The sequence below is a fragment of the Coregonus lavaretus genome (assembly GCF_964263955.1).
Source record: "Coregonus lavaretus genome assembly, chromosome: 25".
Taxonomy (NCBI): domain Eukaryota; kingdom Metazoa; phylum Chordata; class Actinopteri; order Salmoniformes; family Salmonidae; genus Coregonus; species Coregonus lavaretus.
The window spans coordinates 23,871,599-23,897,588 of NC_140012.1; the positions used below are offsets into that span (position 1 = coordinate 23,871,599).

The 25,990-nt window shown below is 47.8% G+C and overlaps 1 protein-coding gene across 1 annotated transcript; it reads left to right on the top strand.

The window, feature by feature from the left end:
• Positions 1-291: 291 nt before the first annotated feature.
• LOC311101126 (guanylyl cyclase C-like) lies at positions 292-21,176 on the top strand (the record flags this gene model as incomplete). The annotated part of the gene is made up of 20 exons (XM_084142188.1): positions 292-433; positions 572-654; positions 742-850; positions 3,279-3,360; positions 3,553-3,655; positions 3,774-3,836; positions 8,825-8,896; positions 9,062-9,166; positions 9,248-9,334; positions 9,569-9,701; positions 9,921-10,058; positions 10,245-10,333; positions 14,099-14,190; positions 14,535-14,693; positions 14,868-15,060; positions 15,226-15,400; positions 20,212-20,310; positions 20,427-20,521; positions 20,669-20,745; positions 20,951-21,176. 20 exons carry the CDS (start codon positions 292-294, stop codon positions 21,174-21,176), a joined length of 2,322 nt encoding a protein of 773 aa, XP_083998314.1.
• Between the last annotated feature and the right edge of the window lie 4,814 nt (positions 21,177-25,990).

Genomic DNA, 25,990 nt, shown 5'->3' on the forward strand with positions numbered 1-25,990 from the left:
TTACATAAACTGGAATGACACTCACTCACAGTTGCACAAAAAGAGCTGTGAGCAATCCACGCCCCAGAATATTATAATGAGTCATTGCTCCTACATTTTAATTATCACTAAAAGAGCAAATAACCTTTTTGTGAATAGCAAAGAACCATTGAAGGGCTCGAATGGTTCTTTGAGTCATTATGGTTCCACATGGAACCACCACCCTTCCAAAGAACACTTGAGGAACCCTCTTTTCTTATTGTGTGGTATACTACTTTTGACCAGGGCCCAATCAATCTCTGCTCTCTCCAGATGAATGACTACATGGCAGCGTACCATGATGCAGTGCTGCTGTTTGGTCAGGTGATGAGGAAGGTCTGGAGCAAGCCAGAGTCTGAGCTCAACCACACAGAGGTAGTCAATATCAACCACTTCAGAAACATCTCATTCGACGGTAAGAGACCAGGAAACAACACATAAAGCCGTGTGGTCTGGCCTGGAGATGTGGCCACCTATGTGTGTGTGTGTGTGTGTGTTTGTGTAGTTCTGTAGTTCTGTTTAGTGTAAGTTGTGTGTATGTGTTTCTATGAAGGCATCGCAGGCCACTACAAGCTGGATAACTATGGGGACAGAGACGTGAATTTTTCAGTCATTTACACCACCACTGACAACAAGGTAGGTCAGCTATCATACAGCAGATTACTTATATGATTCTATCGTGTCAATTTTAATGTTCAAACACTTGCCCTGTCTCCTCCGCAGTATGAAACTTTATTTGTATTCAACACCGTCTACAACTACACCAACATCGTCAACAGAAACCCATCCTTCATCTGGGGCAAACATCTCCCAGATGACACTCCAGACCAGGGTACGGGTTAAACTAATGCTGAGCGATATGCACAGAAATCCATATCACAATAAATTGCCTGAATTGATTCAGTAACAATAAATAGAATGATACGTTTATAACATTAATGTGCACCACAGTTTTTTTAATGATCCTTTAAACTACAACTACTAGTTTGATGGTTGTAGCCATCAATTGTCCCATTAACAATCACCCATTTTAGCAAACTTATTTCATTTCAAACTTCACATTTCTCTAGTATGGGCTACAGTGCATTCGGAAAGTATTCAGACCCTTGACTTTTTCCACATTTTGTTACAGGCCTTATTCTAAAATGGATTAAATTAATTGTTTTCCTTATCAATCTACACACAATACCCCATAATGACAAAGCGAAAACAGGTTTTTAGAAATGTTTAGAAATGTATTAAAAATTAAAAACCTTATTTACATAAGTATTCAGACCCTTTGCTATGAGACACAAAATTGAGCTCAGGTGCATCCTGTTCCATTGATCATCCTTGAGATGTTTCTACAACTTGATTGGAGTCCACCTGTGGTAAATTCCACAGGTGGATTGATTGGACATGGAAAGGCACACACCTGTCTATGTAAGGTCCCACAGTTGACAGTGCATGTCAGAGCAAAAACCAAGCCATGAGGTCGAAGGAATTGTCCGTAGAGCTCCGAGACAGGATTGTGTCAAGGCACAGATCTGGGGAAGGGTACCAAAAAATGTCTGCAGCATTGAAGGTCTGCAAGAACACAGTGGCCTCCATCATTCTTAAACAGAAGAAGTTTGGAACCACCAAGACTCATCCTAGAGCTGGCCAACCGGCCAAACTGAGAAATCGGGGGAGAAGGGCCTTGGTCAGGGAGGTGACCAAGAACCCGATGGTCACTCTGACAGAGCTCCAGAGTTCCTCTGTGGAGATGGGAGAACCTTCCAGAAAGACAACCATCTCTGCAACACTCCACCAATCAGGCATTTATGGTAGAGTGGCCAGACGGAAGCCACTCCTCAGTAAAAGGCACATGACAGCCAGCTTGGAGTTTGCCAAAAGGCACCTAAAGGACTCTGGCCATGAGAAACAAGATTCTCTGGTCTGATGAAACCAAGATTGAACTTTTTGGCCTGAATGCCAAGCGTCACGTCTGGAGGAAACCTGCCACCATCCCTACGGTGAAGCATGGTAGTGGCAGCATCATGCTGTGGTCCTCTGTAGCTCAGCTGGTAGAGCACGGCGCTTGTAACGGCAGCATAGTGGGTTCGATCCCCGGGACCACCCATACACCAAAATTTATGCACGCATGACTCTAAGTCGCTTTGGATAAAAGCGTCTGCTAAATGGCATATTATCATATTATTATTATGATTTTCAGCGGCATGGACTGGGAGACTAGTCAGGATCGAGGGAAAGATGAACGGCGCAAAGTACAGAGAGATCGTTGATGAAAACCTGCTCCAGCGCGCTCAGGACCTCAGACTGGGGCGAAGGTTCACCTTCCAACAGGACAATGACCCTAAGCACACAGCCAAGACAACGCAGGAGTGGCTTTCGGACAAGTCTCTGAATGTCCTTGAGTGGTCCAGCCATAGCCTGGACTTGAACCCGATCTAACATCTCTGGAGAGACCTGAAAATAGCTTTGCAGCGACGCTCCTGATTCAACCTGACAGAGCTTGAGAGGACCTGCAGAGAAGAATAGGAGAAACTCCCCAAATACAGGTGTGCCAAGCTTGTACCCAAGAAGACTCAAGGCTGTAATCGCTGCCAAAGGTGCTTCAACAAAGTACTGAGTAAAGGGTCTGAATACTTATGTAAATGTGATATTTCTGTTTTTTGTAATACATTAGCAAAAATTTCTAAAATCCTGTTTTTAATACGTTTGCTTTGTCATTATGTTGTATTGTGTGTAGATTGATGAGGGGGGGGGGGGAACAATTGAATCCATTTCAGAATAAGGCTGTAACGTAACAAAATGTGGAAAAAGTGAAGGAGTCTGAATACTTTCCGAATGCACTGTATTTATCATTATGGACGATTTCACCACAATGCCTGCGATAAGTGATCAGTATGGTTGGTGTCTTTCATTTTCGGTTTATCGTCCTCTGATCGATAAGACAGATATCGGACAAGAACCAGTGTTGTGAGATCAGGGCAGCAGGTAGCGTAGGGGTTAAGAGCGTTGGGTCAGTAATCGAAAGGTCACTGTTTCGAAACCCCAAGCCAACTAGATTATTCACCTAGATGGCTTGGGGATTCGACACAGCGATCTTGAGCAAGTAGCTCTGGATAAAAGTGTCTGTTAAAATATACAATCCAACTTCAATGTACAGTGATATCACCTCAATTACCCCCTTGCCTGAACACTCATTGAGAAATTGTATCGTTCTAATGCAGTCCATTTTATTGGTCTCCTCATCGTAATCATGCCCCCCACTCCAGGTCTGAGAGTGCAGGACATCACTGTCATTGTCTTAGGTGTCACTGTGGTGGTGGTAGCTAACATCGCTTTCATCTTCTACAGGTAAGACACAAGATAGATTCACCTTAAATTAGATTCACCATTTTGGTGCCTGATTCCTCAGAGGGTTGTTTTATCTATCATGGTATGTTCAGAGTGACCATAGAAATATAATTACTAGAACAGGAATCCCCATTCAAGTATAACTATTTTTATGAGGGAGACCTCTTACACTGTGTTGCTATCTGTTACCAGGCAGAACAGGAGAGAGCGCCAGGTGAGGAAGAGATGGTCTCACATCCACTCTGACCTCATCACCCCGCTGGAGTACAACGAACATAGCCTGATCTCCCTCAAGGTCAGCTTGTCATCAGTGTGCGGCGACCCCTAAGCATGTCATCATTGTGCAATCTCAAAGTTAAGTCACATTCTCCAGTACGTCTTCTAATTCCTGTCTATGTCCGTTTGTCTGTCAGATTGACGAAGACCACAGGACAAACAAAAGTTATATGATCCGCCAAGGACGCTACGATAAAAAGGTAACTCAAACTTATACAGTGCCTTCAGAAAGTATTCATACCCCTTGACTTTTTCCACATTTTGTGGTGTTACAGTCTGAATTTAAAATGGATTAAAATGAGATGTTTTTTCACTGACCTACACAATACCCCATAATGTCATTTTTACAAGTTAATAAAAAATGAAAAGCTGAAATTTCTTGAGTCAATAAGTATTCAACCCCTTTGTTATGGCAAGCCCAAATAAGTTCAGTAGTAAACATTTGCTTAAGAAGTAACATAATAAGTTGGACTCCCTCTGTGTGCAATAATAATGTTTAACATGATTTTTGAATGACTGCCTCATCTCTGCACCCTACACATACAATTATCTGTAAGGTCCCTCAGTCGAGCAGTGAATTTCAAACACAGACTCAACCACAAAGACCAGGAAGGTTTTCCAATGCCTCGCAAAGAAGGGCACCTATTGGTAGATGGGTAAAAATACAAAAATGCAGACATTGAATATCCCATTGAGCATGGTGAAGTTAATAATTACACTTTGCATGGTGTATCAATGCACCCAGTCACTACAAAGATACAGGTGTCCTTCCTAACTCAGTTGCCGGAGAGGAAGGAAACCGCTCAGGTATTTCACCATGAGGCCAATGGTGACTTTAAAAGAGTTACAGAGTTTAATGGCTGTGATAGGAGAAAACTGAGGATGGATCAACAACATTGTAGTTACTGCACAATACTAACCTAATTGACAGAGTGAAAAGAAGGAAGCCTGTACAGAATACAAATATTCCAAAACATTCATCCTATTTGCAGCAAGGCACTAAAGTAATACTGCAAAACAATTGGCAAAGTGTTTTAGTTTTTTTTTAGGTTGTATTTATTCGCACCAAAGAAAATAAGTGAAAGACAAAACTTGTAAAAACGGAGTGCAGATGAGGTTGGAAGCCCAAAAGGGCTTACAGTATATGAAAACCACACCACAAATATGAGTACAAAAAATGTTCAATCAGTTAAACAAAGCATATTCATTATAATTGTACGTGATATACTCACTATACAATAAAAACCATGTTTGATTATGTGTATGTGTGTGTGTGTGTGAGAGTTAGGCTACATGGAGGGGATTATTGGGTCGTTTGGTTCATCAGGCTGACCCCCAGTCTTTGCTGGAAGTTACTGAGGGATGATGAGGTTTTGGCAATGTGAAGATAAGAATTCCAGAGTACGGTACCTCTGTATCTGATAGACAATTGACTATGTGAGGTGCAGCAGCGGGGAGCGTGAAGGTTATTGCAGTGTCTTGTGTTATATAGGTAGATTTCAGAATTAACCTGGAAGAATCCATTGAAGGGTTTAGGTAAACTCTCTGGGAGTTATGAGTATTTGTAGATGAAAGTGCATAATTGGCGTACATTCATGTCGTAAATAGACAAGATATTGAGTTTCTTAAACAAAGGTGCAGATGGAGCCAGGTAATTAGAGCAGGTGGCTAGACTTGCAAATGTATTTTGAATGATGAGTCATTTGTGTAGGTAGGAGGCATATGTACTGGGCCAGACAATATTACAGTAAATGAGATATGGGTAAATTAAGCTATAGTATAGAGTTAGGAAGCAAGCCTGATGAACTAAACCACTAATCTTTCTGATGATACCAACAGATTTCATCACTTTGTTTGGGGCAAATCCAATGCATCACATTACTGAATACCACTCTCCATATTTTCAAGCACAGTGGGGTCTGCATCATGTTATGGGTATACTTGTAATCGTTAAGGACTGGGGAGTTTTTCAGGATAAAAAATAAACAGAATGGAGTGGATTTTACACAGGCAAATTCCTAGAGGAAAACCTGGTTCAGTCTGCTTTCCACCAGACACTGGGAGATGAATTCACCTTTCAGCAGGACAATAACCTAAAACAAGGCCAAATCTACATTGGAGTTGCTTACCAAGAAGACAGTGAATGTTCCTGAGTGGCCGAGTTATAGTTTTTACTTAAATCGGCTTGAAAATACATGGCAAGACCTGAAAATGGTTGTTTAGCTATGATCAACAACCAATTTGACAGAGCTTGAAGAATTTTGAAAAGAACAATAGGCAAATGTTGTACAATCCAGGAGTGGAAAGCTCTTAGAGCTACCTACTTTTATCTCTCTTTTATTGGATAGAGCTAAACACTTGCCAGGACTTCGCCATTTTATCAGAAAGGTGAAGAATAATTGTACAAATATGGTCAAATGTCTCTGTAACATGACAAATGGTCAAAATAAATAGAGCTATGAGTGAGAGGGAGCATGGTTATGGTTTTGATGTAAATCAGCTTGAAAATATATGGCAAGACCTGAAAATGGTTGTTTAGCAATGATCAACCAATTTGACAGACCAATTTGACAGAGCTTGAAGAATTTTGAAAAGAACAATAGGCAAATGTTGTACAATTCAGGTGTGAAAAGCTCTTAGAGACTTACCCAGAAAGACTAACAGCTGTAATCGCTGCCAAAGGTGGTTCTACAAAGTATTGACGCAGGGGTGTGAACACCTATGTAAATTAGATATTTCTGTATTTAATTTTCAATAAATGTGCTACAATTTCTAAAAACAAGTTTTCACTTTGTCATTATGGGGTATTGTGTGTAGATGGGTGAGAGGTTTTTACAAATGTAATCCATTTTGAATTCAGGCTATAACACAACAAAATGTTAAAAAAGGGAAGGGGTCTGAATTATTTCCGAATGCACTGTATGTCAAGAGGTATGAATACTTTCTGAATGCATTGTATATGGCTCTTTATATATATATATATAGTACCAGTCAAAAGTTTGGACAAACCTACTCATTCTGTGATAAGGTGGTGTTGAAGGAGTCAGGCGCAGAGGGTAAATCACCGAATAACAGGCTTTAATCCGCAAAATACAGGTTTACGCAGAACTGCGTCAAACACACTCCAGGGCATAAAACAGGTGCACTGGAAAATACAAGGCACACAGGAAAATACTCACGTCGAACAAAATACACGAGCTCCACCGACCTTCACTAACCTTCACAATAAACAATCACCCACAAGGACAAGGGGGCAGAGGTAACACTTATACATGGACTAATTAGGGGATTAGAACCAGGTGTGTGCGATAACGAGACAAGACAATTATGATGATGATTGGGGCGGAAGTGGTTAGTACTCTGGTGACGACGAACGCCAAAGCCTGCCCAAACAAGGAGGGGAGGCAGCCTCGGCCGAAGTCGTGACACATTCAAGGGTTTTTCTTTATTTTTACTATTTTCTACATTGTAGAATAATAGTGAAGACATCAAAACTATGAAATAACACATATGGAATCATGTAGTAACCAAAAAAGTATTATACAAATCCAAATATATTTAATATTTTAGATTCTTCAAAGTAGCCACCCATTGTCTTGACGATAGCTTTGCACACTCTTGGCATTCTCTCAACCAGCTTCATGAGGTAGTCTTTTCCAACAGTCTTGAAGGAGTTCCCACATATGCTGAGCACTTGTTGGCTGCTTTTCCTTCACTCTGCATTCCAACTCATCCCAAACCATCTCAATTGGGTTGAAAACGGGGGATTGTGGAGGCCAGGTCATCTGATGCAGCACTCCATCACTCTCCTTCTTGGTCAAATAGCCCTTACACCTGGAGGTGTGTTGGGTCATTGTCCTGCTGAAAAACAAATGATTGTCCCACTAAGCGCAAACCAGATGGGATGGCGTATCGCTGAAGAATGCTGTGGTAGCCATGCTGGTTAAGTGTGCCTTGAATTCTAAATAAATCACTGACAGTGTCACCAGCAAAGCACCCCCACACCATCACACCTCCTCCTCCATGCTTCACAATGGGAACCATACATGCAGAGATCATCCGTTCACCTACTCTGTGTCTCACAAAGATACGGCGGTTGGAATCCAAAATCTCACATTTGGACTCATCAGACCAAAGGACAGATTTCCACCAGTCTAATGTCCATTGCTCATGTTTCTTGGCCCAAGCAAGTCTCTTCTTCTTATTGGTGTCCTTTAGTAGTGGTTTCTTGGCAGCAATTCGACCATGATGGCCTGATTCACGCAGTCTCCTCTGAACAGTTGATGTTGAGATGTGTCTGTTACTTGAACTCTGTGAAGCATTTATTTGGGCTGCAATTTCTGAGGCTGGTAACTTTAATGAACTTGTCCTCTACAGCAGAGGTGAGAGCCAGTTTCATCATAGCGCTTGAAGAAACTTTCAAAGTTCTTGAAATGTTCCGTATTGACTGACATTCATGTCTTAAAGTAATGATGGACTGTCGTTTCTCTTTGCTTATTTGAGCTGTTCTTGCCATAATATGGACTTGGTCTTTTACCAAATAGGGCTATCTTCTGTATACCACCCCTACCTGGTTACAACACAACTGATTGGCTCAAATGCATTAATTCCACAAATTAACTTTTAAGAAGGCACACCTGTTAATTGAAATGCATTCCAGGTGACTACCTCATGAAGCTGGTTGAGAGAATGCCAAGAGTGTGCAAAGCTGTCATCAAGCTAAAGGGTGGCTACTTTGCAGAATCTCAAATATAAAATATATTTTGATTTGTTTAACACTTTCTTGGTTACTACATTTCCATGTGTGTCATCTCATAGTTTTGATGTCTTCACTATTATTTTACAATGTAGAAAATAGTAAAAATAAAGAAAAACCCTTAAATGTGTGTCCAAACTTTTGACTGGTACTGTATATATACATACATACATACATACATACATATAAAGAGTCATATACAATGCCTTCAGAAAGTATTCATCCCCCTTGACTTACAACTACCACGGCTCAGGGACCGATACAGTGGTCTGGTCAGGTGTATTGTAGACTCATGTTGCAGACTCCTTCACTTTGACAATTGAAGCAGGATCTTGAGGGAGCTGGATATGGTTAGGTGTACTAAGGCTACTGTTGTTGTCATAGTGATGAAGGTCCGGTGTACTGAGGATACTGTTGCTGTCATGGTTTCAGATTGTGATCCTGAAGGAGCTGAAGCACTCGGACGGGAACTTTAACAAGAGTCAGAGGATAGAGCTCAACTCGGTGAGTCACCGATTATACTGCAAGTTTGTCAACGTCCGGTAGACTACTCGAGGGTATCAAGTATGCAATTTTACACGCGTTCATGTGGTATCTTTGCTTAGTTTTTTATATTTGATTTGATTATAACTCCTATTGCTTATTACACCCATCCTTCCTGATTTACAGCTTCTGCACATTGACTACTACAACCTGACTAAGTTCTATGGCACAGTCAAGTATGATCATGGTGTGTTTGGGGTGTTCGAGTATGGCGAGAGGGGATCCCTAAGGGTGAGAAACACACATGCAAGCACACACACACATGCACACACACACTTTCACATTTGAACTTTTAAATTCTTCCATCCTCAGCGTGTGCTGAATAACAATATTTCGTACCCGGAGGAGACCTTTATGGACTGGGAGTTTAAGATCTCTGTAATGTATGACATCGCCAAGGTGAGCTGGCAACAACTCTAGTCTACACTGCTGTTGGTTTGTATGAGCTCAGAAAATGCCAACTCAGAGCAATTTACCATAAGATGCTAAAACCTTTTCCAAAAGTTTTTTATCTTGTCAATATTGATATACATTTCCGAAAATGCTTTGATCCGTTTGACAACATTGAGTCATTGAAATACAGTAGGCCTACATTCAAAGACAAAACCTCCTCCCCTTTCTTCATATCCGCAGGGTATGTCCTACCTCCACTCCAGTGACATCCAGGTCCATGGCCGTCTTAAGTCCACTAACTGTGTAGTGGACAACCGCATGGTGGTCAAGATCACTGACTTTGGCTGCAACACCATTCTAAACCCAGGCAGAGGTAGGAACTATTATTTCTGTAGGGCTAGCTTGCTAGCATAGTTAGCATTCATGCCATACACACCATACACATCCCCTGAGGTCTGTCTGTCCCAGGATATGTCTCTTTCTGTCTTATCCCTGTTCTGCCACTTATTTCTTAACAGTTTTTTTTTAACCTATCCTCCCCTATCCCGTATCCCCACTCTCCATCCTTCCCCTCCCTTCCCTCCCCCATCAGACCTGTGGACAGCTCCAGAGCACCTGCGTAGACAGGGGATCTCCCAGAAGGGAGATGTCTACAGCTTTGCCATCATCGCCCAGGAGATAGTTCTCAGGAGGAGCACCTTTTACACCGAGGCATACTCTGACCGCACAGGTTAGACACATTCCTATGTAACACCTTATATAGAAACTCGTAACAGAATCAATGCCTTAGCTTTGCTATACTGTAGTTATTACCCTTATTTAAAATGTAATGGTCAACTGTAGAATTGTTCAGTTGAGCACAACATATTGTAGCAGAAAAACAAGACACTCACACACGTTGTTCTGTCTTCATCAGAGAAAATGTCCAGAGTGCAGTACCCCAGCAAAATAACCTATTTCAGACCTGATCTGAATTTTGAGACTGCAGGAGAAAAGGAATTGGAGGTACATTTTACATTTACATTTTAGTCATTTAGCAGACGCTCTTATCCAGAGCGACTTACAGGAGCAATTAGGGTTAAGTGCCTTGCTCAAGGGCACATTTACGTCATTTAGCAGACGCTCTTATCCAGAGCGACTCACCAATTGGTGCGTTCACCCTATAGCCAGTGGGATAACCACTTTACAATTTTGGGGGGGGGGGGGGGGGGGTTGAAGGATGACTTCATCCTATCCCAGGTATTCCTTAAAGAGGTGGGGTTTCAAATGTCTCCGGAAGGTGGTGAGTGACTCCGCTGTCCTGGCATCGTGAGGGAGCTTGTTCCACCATTGGGGTGCCAGAGCAGCGAACAGTTTTGACTGGGCTGAGCGGGAACTATGCTTCCGCAGAGGAAGGGGAGCCAGCAGGCCAGAGGTGGATGAACGCAATGCCCTCGTTTGGGTGTAGGGACTGATCAGAGCCCGAAGGTACAGAGGTGCCGTTCCCCTCACTGCTCCATAGGCAAGCACCATGGTCTTGTAGCGGATGCGAGCTTCAACTGGAAGCCAGTGGAGTGTGCGGAGGAGGGGGGTGACGTGAGAGAACTTGGGAAGGTTGAACACCAGACGGGCTGCGGCATTCTGGATGAGTTGTAGGGGTTTAATGGCACAGGCAGGGAGGCCAGCCAACAGCGAGTTGCAGTAGTCCAGACGGGAGATGACAAGTGCCTGGATTAGGACCTGTGCCGCTTCCTGTGTAAGGCAGGGTCGTACTCTCCGAATGTTGTAGAGCATGAACCTGCAGGAGCGGGTCACCGCCTTGATGTTGGCGGAGAACGACAGGGTGTTGTCCAGGGTCACGCCTAGGCTCTTCGCACTCTGGGAGGAGGACACAGCGGAGTTGTCAACCGTGATGGCGAGATCATGGAACGGGCAGTCCTTCCCCGGGAGGAAGAGCAGCTCCGTCTTGCCAGGGTTCAGCTTGAGGTGGTGATCCGTCATCCATACTGATATGTCTGCCAGACATGCAGAGATGCGATTCGCCACCTGGTTATCAGAAGGGGGAAAGGAGAAGATTAGTTGTGTATCGTCAGCGTAGCAATGATAGGAGAGGCCATGTGAGGATATGACAGAGCCAAGTGACTTGGTGTATAGGGAGAAAAGGAGAGGGCCTAGAACTGAGCCCTGGGGGACGCCAGTGGTGAGAGCACGTGGTGCGGAGACAGCTTCTCGCCACGCCACTTGGTAGGAGCGACCGGTCAGGTAGGACGCAATCCAGGAGTGAGCCGCGCCGGAGATGCCCAGCTCGGAGAGGGTGGAGAGGAGGATCTGATGGTTCACAGTATCAAAGGCAGCAGACAGGTCTAGAAGGACAAGAGCAGAGGAGAGAGAGTTAGCTTTAGCAGTGCGGAGAGCCTCCGTGACACAGAGAAGAGCAGTCTCAGTTGAATGACCAGTCCTGAAACCTGACTGGTTTGGATCAAGAAGGTCATTCTGAGAGAGATAGCAAGAGAGTTGGCTAAAGACGGCACGCTCAATAGTTTTGGAAAGAAAAGAAAGAAGGGATACTGGTCTGTAGTTGTTGACATCAGTGGGATCGAGTGTTGGTTTCTTGAGAAGGGGAGCAACTCTCGCTCTCTTGAAGACGGAAGGGACATGGCCAGCGGTCAAGGATGAGTTGATCAGCGAGGTGAGGTAGGGGAGAAGGTCACCGGAGATGGTCTGGAGAAGAGAGGAGGGGATGGGGTCAAGCGGGCAGGTTGTTGGGCGGCCTGCAGTCACAAGTCGCAGGATTTTATCTGGAGAGAGAGGGGAGAAAGAAGTCAAAGCATAGGGTAGGGCAGTGTGAGTAGGACCAGCAGTGTCATTAGACTTAACAAACGAGGATCGAATGTCGTCAACCTTCTTTTCAAAGTGGTTGACGAAGTCATCCACAGAGAGAGAGGAGGGGGGGGCGGGGGGGGGGGAGGATTCAGGAGGGAGGAAAATGTGGCAAAGAGCTTCCTAGGGTTAGAGGCAGATGCTTGGAATTTAGAGTGGTAGAAAGTGGCCTTAGCAGCAGAAACAGATGAAGAAAATGTAGAGAGGAGGGAGTGAAAAGATGCCAGGTCGGCAGGGAGTTTAGTTTTCTTCCATTTCCGCTCCGCTGCCCGGAGCTCTGTTCTGTGAGCTCGCAATGAGTCATCAAGCCACGGAGCTGGAGGGGAGGACCGAGCCGGCCGGGAGGATAGGGGACACAGAGAGTCAAAGGATGCAGAAAGGGAGGAGAGGAGGGTTGAGGAGGCAGAATCAGGAGATTGGAGGGAGAAGGATTGAGCAGAGGGAAGAGATGATAGGATGGAAGAGGAGAGAGTAGTGGGAGAGAGAGAGCGAAGGTTGCGGCGGCGCATTACCATCTGTGTAGGGGCAGAGTGAGTAGTGTGGGAGGAGAGCGAGAGAGAAAAGGAAACAAAGTAGTGGTCGGAGACATGGAGGGGAGTTGCAGTGAGATTAGTAGAGGAGCAGCATCTAGTAAAGATGAGGTCAAGCGTATTGCCTGCCTTGTGAGTAGGGGGGGACGGTGAGAGGGTGAGGTCAAAAGAGGAGAGAAGTGGAAAGAAGGAGGCAGAGAGAAATGAGTCAAATGTGGACATAGGGAGGTTGAAATCCCCCAAAACTGTGAGGGGTGAGCCATCCTCAGGAAAGGAGCTTATCAAGGCGTCAAGCTCATTGATGAACTCTCCAAGGGAACCTGGAGGGCGATAGATGACAAGGATATTAAGCTTAAATGGGCTAGTGACTGTGACAGCATGGAATTCAAATGAGGAGATAGACAGATGGGTTAGGGGAAAAATTGAGAATGTCCACTTGGGAGAGATGAGGATTCCTGTGCCACCACCCCTCTGACCAGATGCTCTCGGGGTATGCGAGAACACATGGTCAGACGAGGAGAGAGCAGTAGGAGTAGCAGTGTTTTCAGTGGTAATCCATGTTTCCGTCAGCGCCAGGAAGTCGAGGGACTGGAGATTAGCATAGGCTGGGATGAAGTCAGCTTTGTTGGCAGCAGAACGGCAGTTCCAGAGGCTGCCTGAGACCTGGAACTCCAGGTGTGGGGTGCGTGCAGGGACCACCAGGTTAGAGAGGCAGCAGCCACGCGGTGTGGGGCGTTTGTGTAGCCTGTGCAGAGAGGAGAGAACAGGGATAGGCAGAGGCATAGTTGACAGGCTGTAGCAAATGGCTACAATAATGCAGAGGAGATCGGAATGAAATGAACTAAACATCTGGGACAGTAGAGAGCAGGGCCTCCCTCACCAAAAACTTATACTTCTAACAACTATAATTGTTTCACTGAACCACCCGAACAAAAACTCTACCAACTTCCACCTTTAGAAATCAGAATTGTTGTGAACCATAGCGGTTCAATGTTTAAAGGAATAGACTCAACCCACTTTATTCAGCTAGCTAACTAAGACACCATAGCTAACTAGCATGCTAGCATCCAAAAACACACAGTTTAGCGCCAACACTTGGTCACAACAAACCACCAATAGTGTGTTAACACACTAAGCAGATAATTCGTGTCCGTGTCTGTTGGCTAGCTAGCAATGGCCACTGTGTTGACCTTGTTTGAAGAACGGCTAGCTAGCTAGCTTCGTGCTACCCCCGGCACCGCCGAACAACAAGGTAAGATTGGCATTTGTTTGTGTGTAACAGAGAGAAAGAGAGAAGGGGGGGGGGGGGGGGGTGGACTTACAGTATAGAGAAAGACAGATATGGAGATAGAGTCTGCAATTTTTTCTTCCATGCCCACAGGTGTACATGCTGATAAAGATCTGCTGGGATGAGGACCCAGAGCGAAGGCCTGACTTTAAGAAGATAGAGAGCTCATTGGGGAAGATCTTCAGGTACCAGCTACCTACTTTTATTGGATAGAGCTAAATACTTGCCAGGACTTAGCCATTTTATCAGAAAGGTGAAGAATCATTGTACAAAGATGGTCAAATGTCTCTGTAACATGACAAATGGTCATAATAAATAGAGATTTGAGTGAGAGGGAGCATGGTTATGGTTTGCAGTGTTACAAAATAACATTCACATTTAATTGCTGTAGAGCTACACCCTTCTCTTTCATTTAAGATACATTTGAGAAACACCTCACAAGGGCAGCACCTACATTGAAAGGTGGTGTGTGTGTGCGCATGTGTGTGTGTATGTGTGTGTGACTGATCCTCTGTTATTTTCTCCATAGTAACCTGCACAACCAGGCTAATGAGAGCTACATGGACAACCTGATCCGTCGTCTACAGATGTACTCCCGGAACCTGGAGCACCTGGTGGAGGAGAGGACAGCTCTGTACAAGGCTGAGAGAGACAGGGCCGACTGCCTCAACTTCATGCTGCTGCCTCGGTCAGTCGACAACAACAACAACAACAAAAATAAACAGATACCCGCACACAGTTCAATGTTCTTGTTGTTTTATTAAGTGCAGTGTTTCGACCAGAAGGTCTTTGTCAGACTGCACAACCAGAAAACCACTTTAAGACCAGCAAATGACTTCTCTCTCTCCTTCTCTCGCTCCAGTCCTGTGGTGCGTTCTCTGAAGGAGACAGGCATCGTGGAGCCAGAGCTGTTTGAGGAGGTGACGGTGTACTTCAGCGACATCGTGGGCTTCACCACCCTGTGCCAGTATAGCACCCCCATGGAAGTGGTGGACATGCTCAACGACATCTACAAGGGCTTTGACAGCATCCTCGACCACCATGACGTATACAAGGTTAGGGTTAGGGATAGGGTTGTGGTTCAGGCTAGGGTTAGGGTTGAACTGGGATGTGGACATGAAGCTAGGCTTAAGGTTAGGGTTGAGGCTTACTGTAAACCAAAACATCTAGTCCAATAGCAGATGTATAGATTCTATGTCTTCCTTCTCGTCCTGTGTCAGGTGGAGACGATAGGTGATGCGTACATGGTGGCGTCGGGGTTGCCGCAGCGGAACGGAAACAGGCACGCGGTGGACATCTCCCGCATGGCCCTGGACATTCTGGCATTTATGGGGACCTTCCAGCTCAGACACCTGCCGGGGCTACCTGTGTGGATCCGCATTGGGATGCACTCAGGTATCCCTAGCTCCCTAAGCCCTATCCTGAATTCATAACACCTCCCTCTCTCCCCTCTCTATCTTATCAATACAAAACCTCCTTGTGTCACGCCCTGACTCAGAGGACGCTTGTATGTTGAATCAGGGTGTGTATTTTCCTTGCTGTGTTTTGTTCTATGTTGTGAATCTAGTATTTCTAGATCTATGTTGGCCGGTGTGGTTCCCAATCAGAGGCAGCTGTCGCTCGTTGTCTCTGATTGGGGACCATACTTAGGCAGCCTATTGGCACTAGTGGGTTGTGGGATCTTGTTCCGTGTAAGGTATGTTGTGTTGCCTTGGACTTCACGTTTCGCTTTGTTTGTTATTTTGTCGATGTGGTTAATATTTAATAAACATGTACGCATATCACGCTGCGCCTTGGTCCGTCCCGTCCGTAAACGAACGTGACAGAAGATCCCACCAAACGAGGACCAAGCAGCGTGCCCAGGAGGAGCGAATAGCCATGTCCCAGGTGGGCAAATTGTGGTCATGGGAAGAGATATTCGTGGGGAAAGGGCCATGGGCGAAGGTAGATACCCAGGCAGGAGAGGAGCAACGGCAATGCAGAGGACGCTGGTCGAGGAGGAAGCCCGAGAGACAGCCTCAAGAAAAAAAAAATTGGGGGCTAAAGGGGTGGTCGGGGAGCGAGAGAGAAGAGCCCCGACCACTGCACCCGGTCGGTTTTCAGATTGGGTCCCTACGACCATGGGAAGAGGAGTGGGAACAGTATTATACTGAGGAGTCGGAGGATGACGACGACAAGGTTCTGTTCCCTAACTCGTGGGGGCTTCCGGAGGAGTCCTCACAGGAAGAGGAGTGCCGACGACGGAGACCCGAGAGGCAACCCCAAGAACATTTGGGGGGGGGGGGCACACGGTGTGGACGGCGAGGCATCAGGAGGCCGTTAAAGGGCGGGTCTGCAGGTTAGGAGAGGAGGCCACCATGTTACGGGGGCTATTGGTTCAGAGGGAGCAGGAGTTATTCGGTCAGAGGGAGGCGCTACAGGAGGCTATAAGGGAGAAGGAAAGTGTAGAGGCACGGCGAGAGGAGCTGGTTAGGCAGCAGAAGGAGCGGGGGTTAATAAAGGAACCCAGTCCCGCTCCTCGCACCAAGCAAGTGGTGCGTGTCGCCAGTCCGGTCCGGCCCGTTCCTGCTTCCCGCACTAAGCCAGTGGTGCGTGTTCCCAGTACGGCCCGACCCGTTCCTGCCCCTCGCACCAAGCCAGTGGTGCGCGTCGCCAGTCCGGCCCGTCCTGTTCCTGTTTCCCGCACTAAGCCAGTGGTGCGTGTTCCCAGTACGGTCCGGCCTGTTCCTGCCCCTCGCACCAAGCCAGTGTTGCGCGTCGCCAGCCCGGCCCGGCCTGTTCCTGCCCCTCGCACCAAGCCAGTGGTGCGCGTCGCCAGCCCGGTCCGGCCTGTTCATGCCCCTCGCACCAAGCCAGTGGTGCGCGTCGCCAGCCCGGCCCGGCCTGTTCCTGCCCCTCGCACCAAGCCAGTGGTGCGCGTCGCCAGTCCGGTACGGCCCGTTCCTGCTCCCCGCACCAGGCCAGTGGTGCGCGTCGCCAGTCCGGTACGGCCCATTCCTGCTCCCCGCACCAAGCCAGTGGTGCGCGTCGCCAGCCCGGCCTGTTCCTGCCCCTCGCACCAAGCCAGTGGTGCGCGTCGCCAGCCCGGTCCGGCCTGTTCCTGTCCCTCGCACCAAGCCAGTGGTGCGCGTCGCCAGCCCGGCCCGGCCTGTTCCTGCCCCTCGCACCAAGCCAGTGGTGCGCGTCGCCAGCCCGGTCCGGCCTGTTCCTGCTCCTCGCACCAAGCCAGTGGTGCGTGTCCCCAGTACGGCCCGACCCGTTCCTGCCCCTCGCACCAAGCCAGTGGTGCGCGTCGCCAGTCCGGCCCGTCCTGTTCCTGCTTCCCGCACTAAGCCAGTGGTGCGTGTTCCCAGTACGGTCCGGCCTGTTCCTGCCCCTCGCACCAAGCCAGTGTTGCCCGTCGCCAGCCCGGCCCGGCCTGTTCCTGACCCTCGCACCAAGCCAGTGGTGCGCGTCGCCAGTCCGGTCCGGCCTGTTCATGCCCCTCATACCAAGCCAGTGGTGCGCGTCGCCAGCCCGGCCCGGCCTGTTCCTGCCCCTCGCACCAAGCCAGTGGTGCGCGTCGCCAGCCCGGCCCGGCCTGTTCCTGCTCCCCGCACCAGGCCAGTGGTGCGCGTCGCCAGTCCGGTACGGCCCGTTCCTGCTCCCCGCACCAGGCCAGTGGTGCGCTTTGCCGGTACGGCCCGTTCCTGCTCCCCGCACCAAGCCAGTGGTGCGCGTCGCCAGCCCGGTCCGGCCTGATCCTGTCCCTCGCACCAAGCCAGTGGTGCGCGTCGCCAGCCCGGTCCGGCCTGTTCCTGCCCCTCGCACCAAGCCAGTGGTGCGCGTCGCCAGCCCGGTCCGGCCTGATCCTGTCCCTCGCACCAAGCCAGTGGTGCGCGTCGCCAGCCCGGTCCGGCCTGTTCCTGCCCCTCGCACCAAGCCAGTGGTGCGCGTCGCCAGCCCGGTCCGGCCTGATCCTGTCCCTCGCACCAAGCCAGTGGTGCGCGTCGCCAGCCCGGCCTGTTCCTGCCCCTCGCACCAAGCCAGTGGTGCGCGTCGCCAGCCCGGCCCGGCCTGTTCCTGCTCCCCGCACCAGGCCAGTGGTGCGCGTCGCCAGTCCGGTACGGCCCGTTCCTGCTCCTCGCACCAAGCCAGTGGTGCGTGTTCCCAGTACGGCCCGACCCGTTCCTGCCCCTCGCACCAAGCCAGTGGTGCGCGTCGCCAGTCCGGCCCGTCCTGTTCCTGCTTCCCGCACTAAGCCAGTGGTGCGTGTTCCCAGTACGGTCCGGCCTGTTCCTGCCCCTCGCACCAAGCCAGTGTTGCCCGTCGCCAGCCCGGCCCGGCCTGTTCCTGCCCCTCGCACCAAGACAGTGGTGCGCGTCGCCAGCCCGGTCCGGCCTGTTCATGCCCCTCATACCAAGCCAGTGGTGCGCGTCGCCAGCCTGGCCCGGCCTGTTCCTGCCCCTCGCACCAAGCCAGTGGTGCGCGTCGCCAGCCCGGCCCGGCCTGTTCCTGCTCCCCGCACCAGGCCAGTGGTGCGCGTCGCCAGTCCGGTACGGCCCGTTCCTGCTCCCCGCACCAGGCCAGTGGTGCGCTTTGCCAGTCCGGTACGGCCCGTTCTTGCTCCCCGCACCAAGCCAGTGGTGCGCGTCGCCAGCCCGGTCCGGCCTGATCCTGTCCCTCGCACCAAGCCAGTGGTGCGCGTCGCCAGCCCGGTCCGGCCTGTTCCTGCCCCTCGCACCAAGCCAGTGGTGCGCGTCACCAGCCCGGTCCGGCCTGATCCTGTCCCTCGCACCAAGCCAGTGGTGCGCGTCGCCAGCCCGGTCCGGCCTGTTCCTGTCCCTCGCACCAAGCCAGTGGTGCGCGTCGCCAGCCCGGTCCGGCCTGATCCTGTCCCTCGCACCAAGCCAGTGGTGCGCGTCGCCAGCCTGGCCTGTTCCTGCCCCTCGCACCAAGCCAGTGGTGCGCGTCGCCAGCCCGGCCCGGCCTGTTCCTGCTCCCCGCACCAGGCCAGTGGTGCGCGTCGCCAGTCCGGTACGGCCCGTTCCTGCTCCCCGCACCAGGCCAGTGGTGCGCGTCGCCAGTCCGGTACGGCCCATTCCTGCTCTCCGCACCAAGTCAGTGGTGCGCGTCGCCAGCCTGGCCTGTTCCTGCCCCTCGCACCAAGCCAGTGGTGCGCGTCGCCAGCCCGGTCCGGCCTGTTCCTGTCCCTCGCACCAAGCCAGTGGTGCGCGTCGCCAGCCCGGTCCGGCCTGATCCTGTCCCTCGCACCAAGCCAGTGGTGCGCGTCGCCAGCCCGGTCCGGCCAGTTCCTGCTCCTCGCACCAAGCCAGTGGTGCGTGTGTCCAGTCCGGCACGGCCCGTGCCTGTTCCACCGGTGCCTGGTTCGGCACTGGTCAGCGGCTCCACTCCGGAGCCAGAGCAGTCCGCTCCACCGGTGCCTGATCCAGCTCCGGTCAGCGGCTCCACTCTGGAGCCAGAGCAGTTCGCTCCACCGTCGTCGGGTCCGGCTCCAGTCAGCGGTTCCAGTCCAGACCCAGACGTCAGCCCCTCTCCAGGTTCGGGGTCTCCCACACCAGGGTCCAGACAGGGCTTGGTACATCTTGGGAGGAAGGAGAGGGGAAGCAGCGCGCAGAGGTCCAGACTAGACCAGGGGCGTAACAGGGAGGCGGAGAGTAAGAGGTCGTCACGCCCGGAGCCGGAATGCCCACCCGGCCCCTACCCTGTTATGTTTATGTTGTGCGGTCGGAGTCCGCACCTTTGGGGGGGGGGGGGGGGGGGGTACTGTCACGCCCTGACTCAGAGGACGCTTGTATGTTGAGTCAGGGTGTGTATTTTCCTTGCTGTGTTTTGTTCTATGTTGTGAATCTAGTATTTCTAGATCTATGTTGGCCGGTGTGGTTCCCAATCAGAGGCAGCTGTCGCTCGTTGTCTCTGATTGGGGACCATACTTAGGCAGCCTATTGGCACTAGTGGGTTGTGGGATCTTGTTCCGTGTAAGGTATGTTGTGTTGCCTTGGACTTCACGTTTCGGTTTGTTTGTTATTTTGTCGTTGTGGTTAATATTTAATAAACATGTACGCATATCACGCTGCGCCTTGGTCCGTCCCGTCTGTAAGCGATCGTGACACCTTGGTCTCTGCTCTTTCCTGTAACTTCCCTCACTCTCCCCTCCCTCTGTCTGTCATCAATACCCACCTTAAGTCTCGCTACTTGTTCCCTAGGCCCCTGTGCAGCAGGAGTGGTGGGGATAAAGATGCCCAGATACTGCCTGTTTGGAGACACAATCAACACTGCCTCTAGCATGGAGTCAACGGGACATCGTAAGCAGGCTTCAGGAACACTAGAAATATCCATACCAACTCTATACAAACATTTCATGTTCATATCAACTATCATGGCAGGTGAGTAAAATACAACTCTGTCTCTCTCCATCCAGCCCTGAGAATCCACGTCAGTCAGCCCACCATCAGCATCCTACAGAGGACAGACTGCAAGTTTGAGTACGAGAAGAGAGGGGAGAGTTTCCTCAAGGTATGGACATGGCACATGCCGCTTTGCGCTTTGCTGTTTGTCATGATAGAGTCATACAGATTTATTTGATGCCATTTGTACTTTGTAGTACTCTTATCTACTGTGTTGAATATCATATACGATTGTGTGTGTGTATATATATCCCAGGGTAAAGGCACAGAGTTGACCTACTGGTTGACAGGTGAAACAGGAGAGGACTACAACCTGCCAATGCCACCGACAGCGTGAGTTAACCAGCTGCTAATTTATATGCTCCCCTATAACTTAGTAAAGAGAATGTACATCATTAGAGCTACACGTCATCTTTAGATCTATCTATATTATTAACTTGTACATTCTATGTCCTTCTTCCATTTTGTAGAGTAAACAGATATAATTAGAGCTACATATCTATATAATTAACTCCTATGTCCTTGTCCCTCCCTGCAGGGAGAACTGCCAGCGTCTGCAGCAGGACCTGGCCCAGATGATCCAGGAGTGTCTGGAGAACCGCTCGCTGGGGTCAGAGGTCATGGAGAAGAGGAATACCCTATCCATGAGGCAGAGGAGGGTGGGGAGGGATGGAGCGGAGCAGAGAGGAGAGGAGGAGGATCACGATGACCAGCCGGAGTACCTCCATCTGGCTACGGTCGACAACTTCAGTACTTTCTTGTAGTTATTTTGATAAGGAGGATTAGGGTTATTATATTGTTGTTATTTTGTCTATTGATGCAAGTCTTCTCCCAACTTCTGCATCAATCATTCTTGGTTGTCAATGGAAGATTTGTGTGAAAACTAAAGTCACATGCAGATCTTGAGTTAGAATTCTGGCCTTTTGGAGGAACCACAAAGCTGTAGACCAACTAAGCACTTTACTGATACAGTTGAAGTCGGAAGTTTACATACACTTAGGTTGGAGTCCTTAAATCTCGTTTTTCAACCACTCCACAAATTTCTTGTTTTGGCAAGTCGGTTAGGACATCTACTTTGTGCATGACACAAGTAATTTTTCCAACAATTGTTTACAGACAGATTATTTCACTTATAATTCACTGTATCACAATTACAGTGGGTAAGAAGTTTATATACACTAAGTTGACTGTGCCTTTAAACAGCTTGGAAAATTCAGGAAAATGATGTCATGGCTTTAGAAGGTTCTGATAGGCTAATTTACATCATTTGAGTCAATTGGAGGTGTACCTGTGGATGTATTTCAAGGCCTACCTTCAAACTCAGTGCCTCTTTGCTTGACATCATGGGAAAATCAAAAGAAATCAGCCAAGACCTCAGAAAAAAAATGGTAGACCTCCACAAGTCTGGTTCGTCCTTGGGAGCAATTTCCAAATGCCTGAAGGTACTACGTTCATCTGTACAAACAATAGTACGCAAGTATAAACACCATGGGAACACACAGCCGTCATACTACTCAGGAAGGAGACGCGTTCTGTCTCCTAGAGATGAACATACTTTGGTGCGAAAAGTGCAAATCAATCCCAGAACAACAGCAAAGGACCTTGTGAAGATGCTGGAGGAAACAGGTACAAAAGTATCTACAGTGGGGAGAACAAGTATTTGATACACTGCTGATTTTGCAGGTTTTCCTACTTACAAAGCATGTAGAGGTCTGTAATTTTTATCATAGGTACACTTCAACTGTGAGAGATGGAATCTAAAACAAAAATCCAGAAAATCATATTGTATGATTTTTAAGTAATTAATTTGCATTTTATTGCATGACATAAGTATTTGATACATCAGAAAAGCAGAACTTAATATTTGGTACAGAAACCTTTGTTTGCAATTACAGAGATCATACGTTTCCTGTAGGTCTTGACCAGGTTTGCACACACTGCAGCCACTCCTCCATACAGACCTTCTCCAGATCCTTCAGGTTTTGGGGCTGTCACTGTCCTGAGTGGCGCAGTGGTCTAAGGCACTGCATCGCAGTGCTAACTGTGCCACTAGAGATCCTGGTTCGAATCCAGGCTCTGTCGCAGCCGGCCGCGACCGGGAGACTCATGGGCGTCGCACAATTGGCCCAGCGTCGTCCAGGGTAGGGGAGGGAATGGCCGGCAGGGATGTAGCTCAGTTGATAGAGCATGGTGTTTGCAACGCCAGGGTTGTGGGTTCGATTCCCACGGGGGGCCAGTATAAAAAAATATGTATTCACTAACTGTAAGTCGCTCTGGATAAGAGCGTCTGCTAAATGACTAAAATGTAAATGTAAATGTATGTCACTGGGCAATACAGACTTTCAGCTCCCTCCAAAGATTTTCTATTGGGTTCAGGTCTGGAGACTGGCTAGGCCACTCCAGGACCTTGAGATGCTTCTTACGGAGCCACTCCTTAGTTGCCCTGGCTGTGTGTTTCGGGTCGTCATGCTGGAAGACCCAGCCACGACCCATCTTCAATGCTCTTACTGAGGGAAGGAGGTTGTTGGCCAAGATCTCGCGATACATGGCCCCATCCATCCTCCCCTCAATACGGTGCAGTCGTCCTGTCCCCTTTGCAGAAAAGCATCCCCAAAGAATGGTGTTTCCACCTCCATGCTTCACGGTTGGGATGGTGTTCTTGGGGTTGTACTCATCCTTCTTCTTCCTCCAAACACGGCGAGTGGAGTTTAGACCAAAAAGCTCTATTTTTGTCTCATCAGACCACATGACCTTCTCCCATTCCTCCTCTGGATCATCCAGATGGTCATTGGCAAACTTCAGACGGGCCTGAACATGCGCTGGCTTGAGCAGGGGGACCTTGCGTGCGCTGCAGGATTTTAATCCATGATGGCATAGTGTGTTACTATTGGTTTTCTTTGAGACTGTGGTCCCAGCTCTCTTCAGGTCATTGACCAGGTCCTGCCGTGTAGTTCTGGGCTGATCCCTCACCTTCCTCATGATCATTGATGCCCCACGAGGTGAGATCTTGCATGGAGCCCCAGACTGAGGGTGATTGACCGTCATCTTGAACTTCTTCCATTTTCTAATAATTGCGGCAACAGTTGTTACCTTCTCACCAACCTGCTTGCCTATTGTCCTGTAGCCCATCCCAGCCTTGTGCAGGTCTATAATTTTATCCCTGATGTCCTTACACATCTCTCTGGTCTTGGCCATTGTGGAGAGGTTGGAATCTGTTTGATTGAGTGTGTGGACAGGTGTCTTTTATAAAGGTAACGAGTTCAAACAGGTGCAGTTAATACAGGTAATGAGTGGAGAACAGGAGGGCTTCTTAAAGAAAAACTAACAGGTCTGTGAGAGCCGGAATTCTTACTGGTTGGTAGGTGATCAAATACTTATGTCATGCAATACAATGCAAATTAATTACTTAAAAATCATACAATGTGTTTTTCTGGATTTTTGTTTTAGATTCCGTCTCTCACAGTTGAAGTGTACCTATGATAAAAATTACAGACCTCTACATGCTTTGTAAGTAGGAAAACCTGCAAAATCGGCAGTGTATCAAATACTTGTTCTCCCCATTGTATATCCACTGTAAAACGAGTCCTATATCGACAAGGAAGAAGCCACTGCTCCAAAACCGCCATAAAAAAGGCAGACTACGGTTTGCAACTGCACATGGGGACAAAGATCGTACTTTTTGGAGAAATGTCCTCTGGTCTGATGAAACAAAAATAGAACTGTTTGGCCATAATGACCATCGTTATGTTTGGAGGAAAAAGGGGGTCGCTTGCAAGCCGAAGAACACCATCCCAACCGTGAAGCATGGGGGTGGCAGCATCATGCTGTGGGGGTGCTTTGCTGCAGGAGGGACTGGTGCACTTCACAATATAGGTGGCATCATGAGGAGGACAATTATGTGGATATATTGAAGCAACATCTCAAGACATCAGTCAGGAAGTTAAAGCTTGGTCGCAAATGGGTCTTCCAAATGGACAATGACCCCAAGCATACTTCCAAAGTTGTGGCAAAATGGCTTAAGGACAACAAAGTCAAGGTATTGGAGTGGCCATCACAAAGCCCTGACCTCAATCCTATAGAACATTTGTGGGCAGAACTGAAAAAGCGTGTGCGAGAAAGGAGGCCTACAAACCTGACTAAGTTACACCAGCTCTGTCAGGAGGAATGGGCCAAAATTCACCCAACTTATTGTGGAAGCTTGTGGAAGGCTACCCGAAACGTTTGACACAAGTTAAACAATTTAAAGGCAATGCTACCAAATACTAATTGAGTGTATGTAAACTTCTGACCCACTGGGAATGTGATGAAATAAATAAAAGCTGAAATAAATAATTCTCTCTACTATTATTCTGACATTTCACATTCTTAAAATAAAGTGGTGACCCTAACTGACCTTAGACAGGGCATTTTTACTAGGATTAAATGTCAGGAATTGTGAAAATCTGAGTTTAAATGTATTTGGCTAAGGTGTATGTAAACTTCCGACTTCAACTGTATATTGGAAACCTTCCCCTCCACAACCTCTGCACTAGAAATGTCAAAAATACTGAGAAGAAAATGCTGACCTCAGGTAGAACTGCAAATAGCAAAAAGTAGTTATTGTACCTTCAGGTGTTAAGTGTTAAATAATTGTGTTGTCTATAATCAAATACAAAAATTATTAATCCTTATACATGTATTCCTTTTAACTGATTGCAATATATGGAGACTATTGTTGTGATTATTTTTTCTCCTGAAAAATAAAAACAAAAATCATTTCTGGTTTAAAAACAAATGACATTGAAACTTTATTTATTTTGTGATTATATTATGCACTGTACTTTACAGTTGTTGGAATCATTCCTGTACAGCATGTTACAAATGTAGTTGACGGGACTGAAAACATTGATCCATGTTTCATTGAGCCTGTTACAGTATATTGAGACATTACAATTCCTATGTCACTGATGTATGAGAAGTTATGGGGGTATATCTGAGTACATTGAAGCTTTAGTTAAAGGGAGTAGGAAGGAAGTTCTCACTCTCGCTGATTTTCTACAGTGAATTATGAATGATTATGCACGATTGTCTAACACATATTTACATTGTTTTGAATTTTTTTTAACAAGAATGTAGCATGACTGCTTTTACTGCCTGTATAAAGATAATGTACTGTAAAGCAAATCAACCCTGGCTATTGTAACAGCATTAGATGCCTAAGAAAAACAATTAAGTTTATTGTCCGGGAACAAGAAATTAACTACAGTGAAACCCATATATACAGTTAAACAATATATATATATATAAAAATAGTTAAAATCTGTAATGCTCATGGATGAGTAGAAACATTTTAATTAAACATGCTGAGGAATACCAGGTTTTCAGCTCAAGTAATGATGTCTTCGAAAAGCACAAACAGTTTGAGCTCAGGCTACAAACCAGAGTAGCCTCATTAAGGGGGACGTCTTCTGATGCAACACCACCAAAACATGAGGTCTATGCCAGGCACATGGCTAGGAAACATTTTTCATGATATTGAAAAAAAAAACATGCAATGTCATGAAAATAAATAACTAAAACACATGTACAAAACAAATGT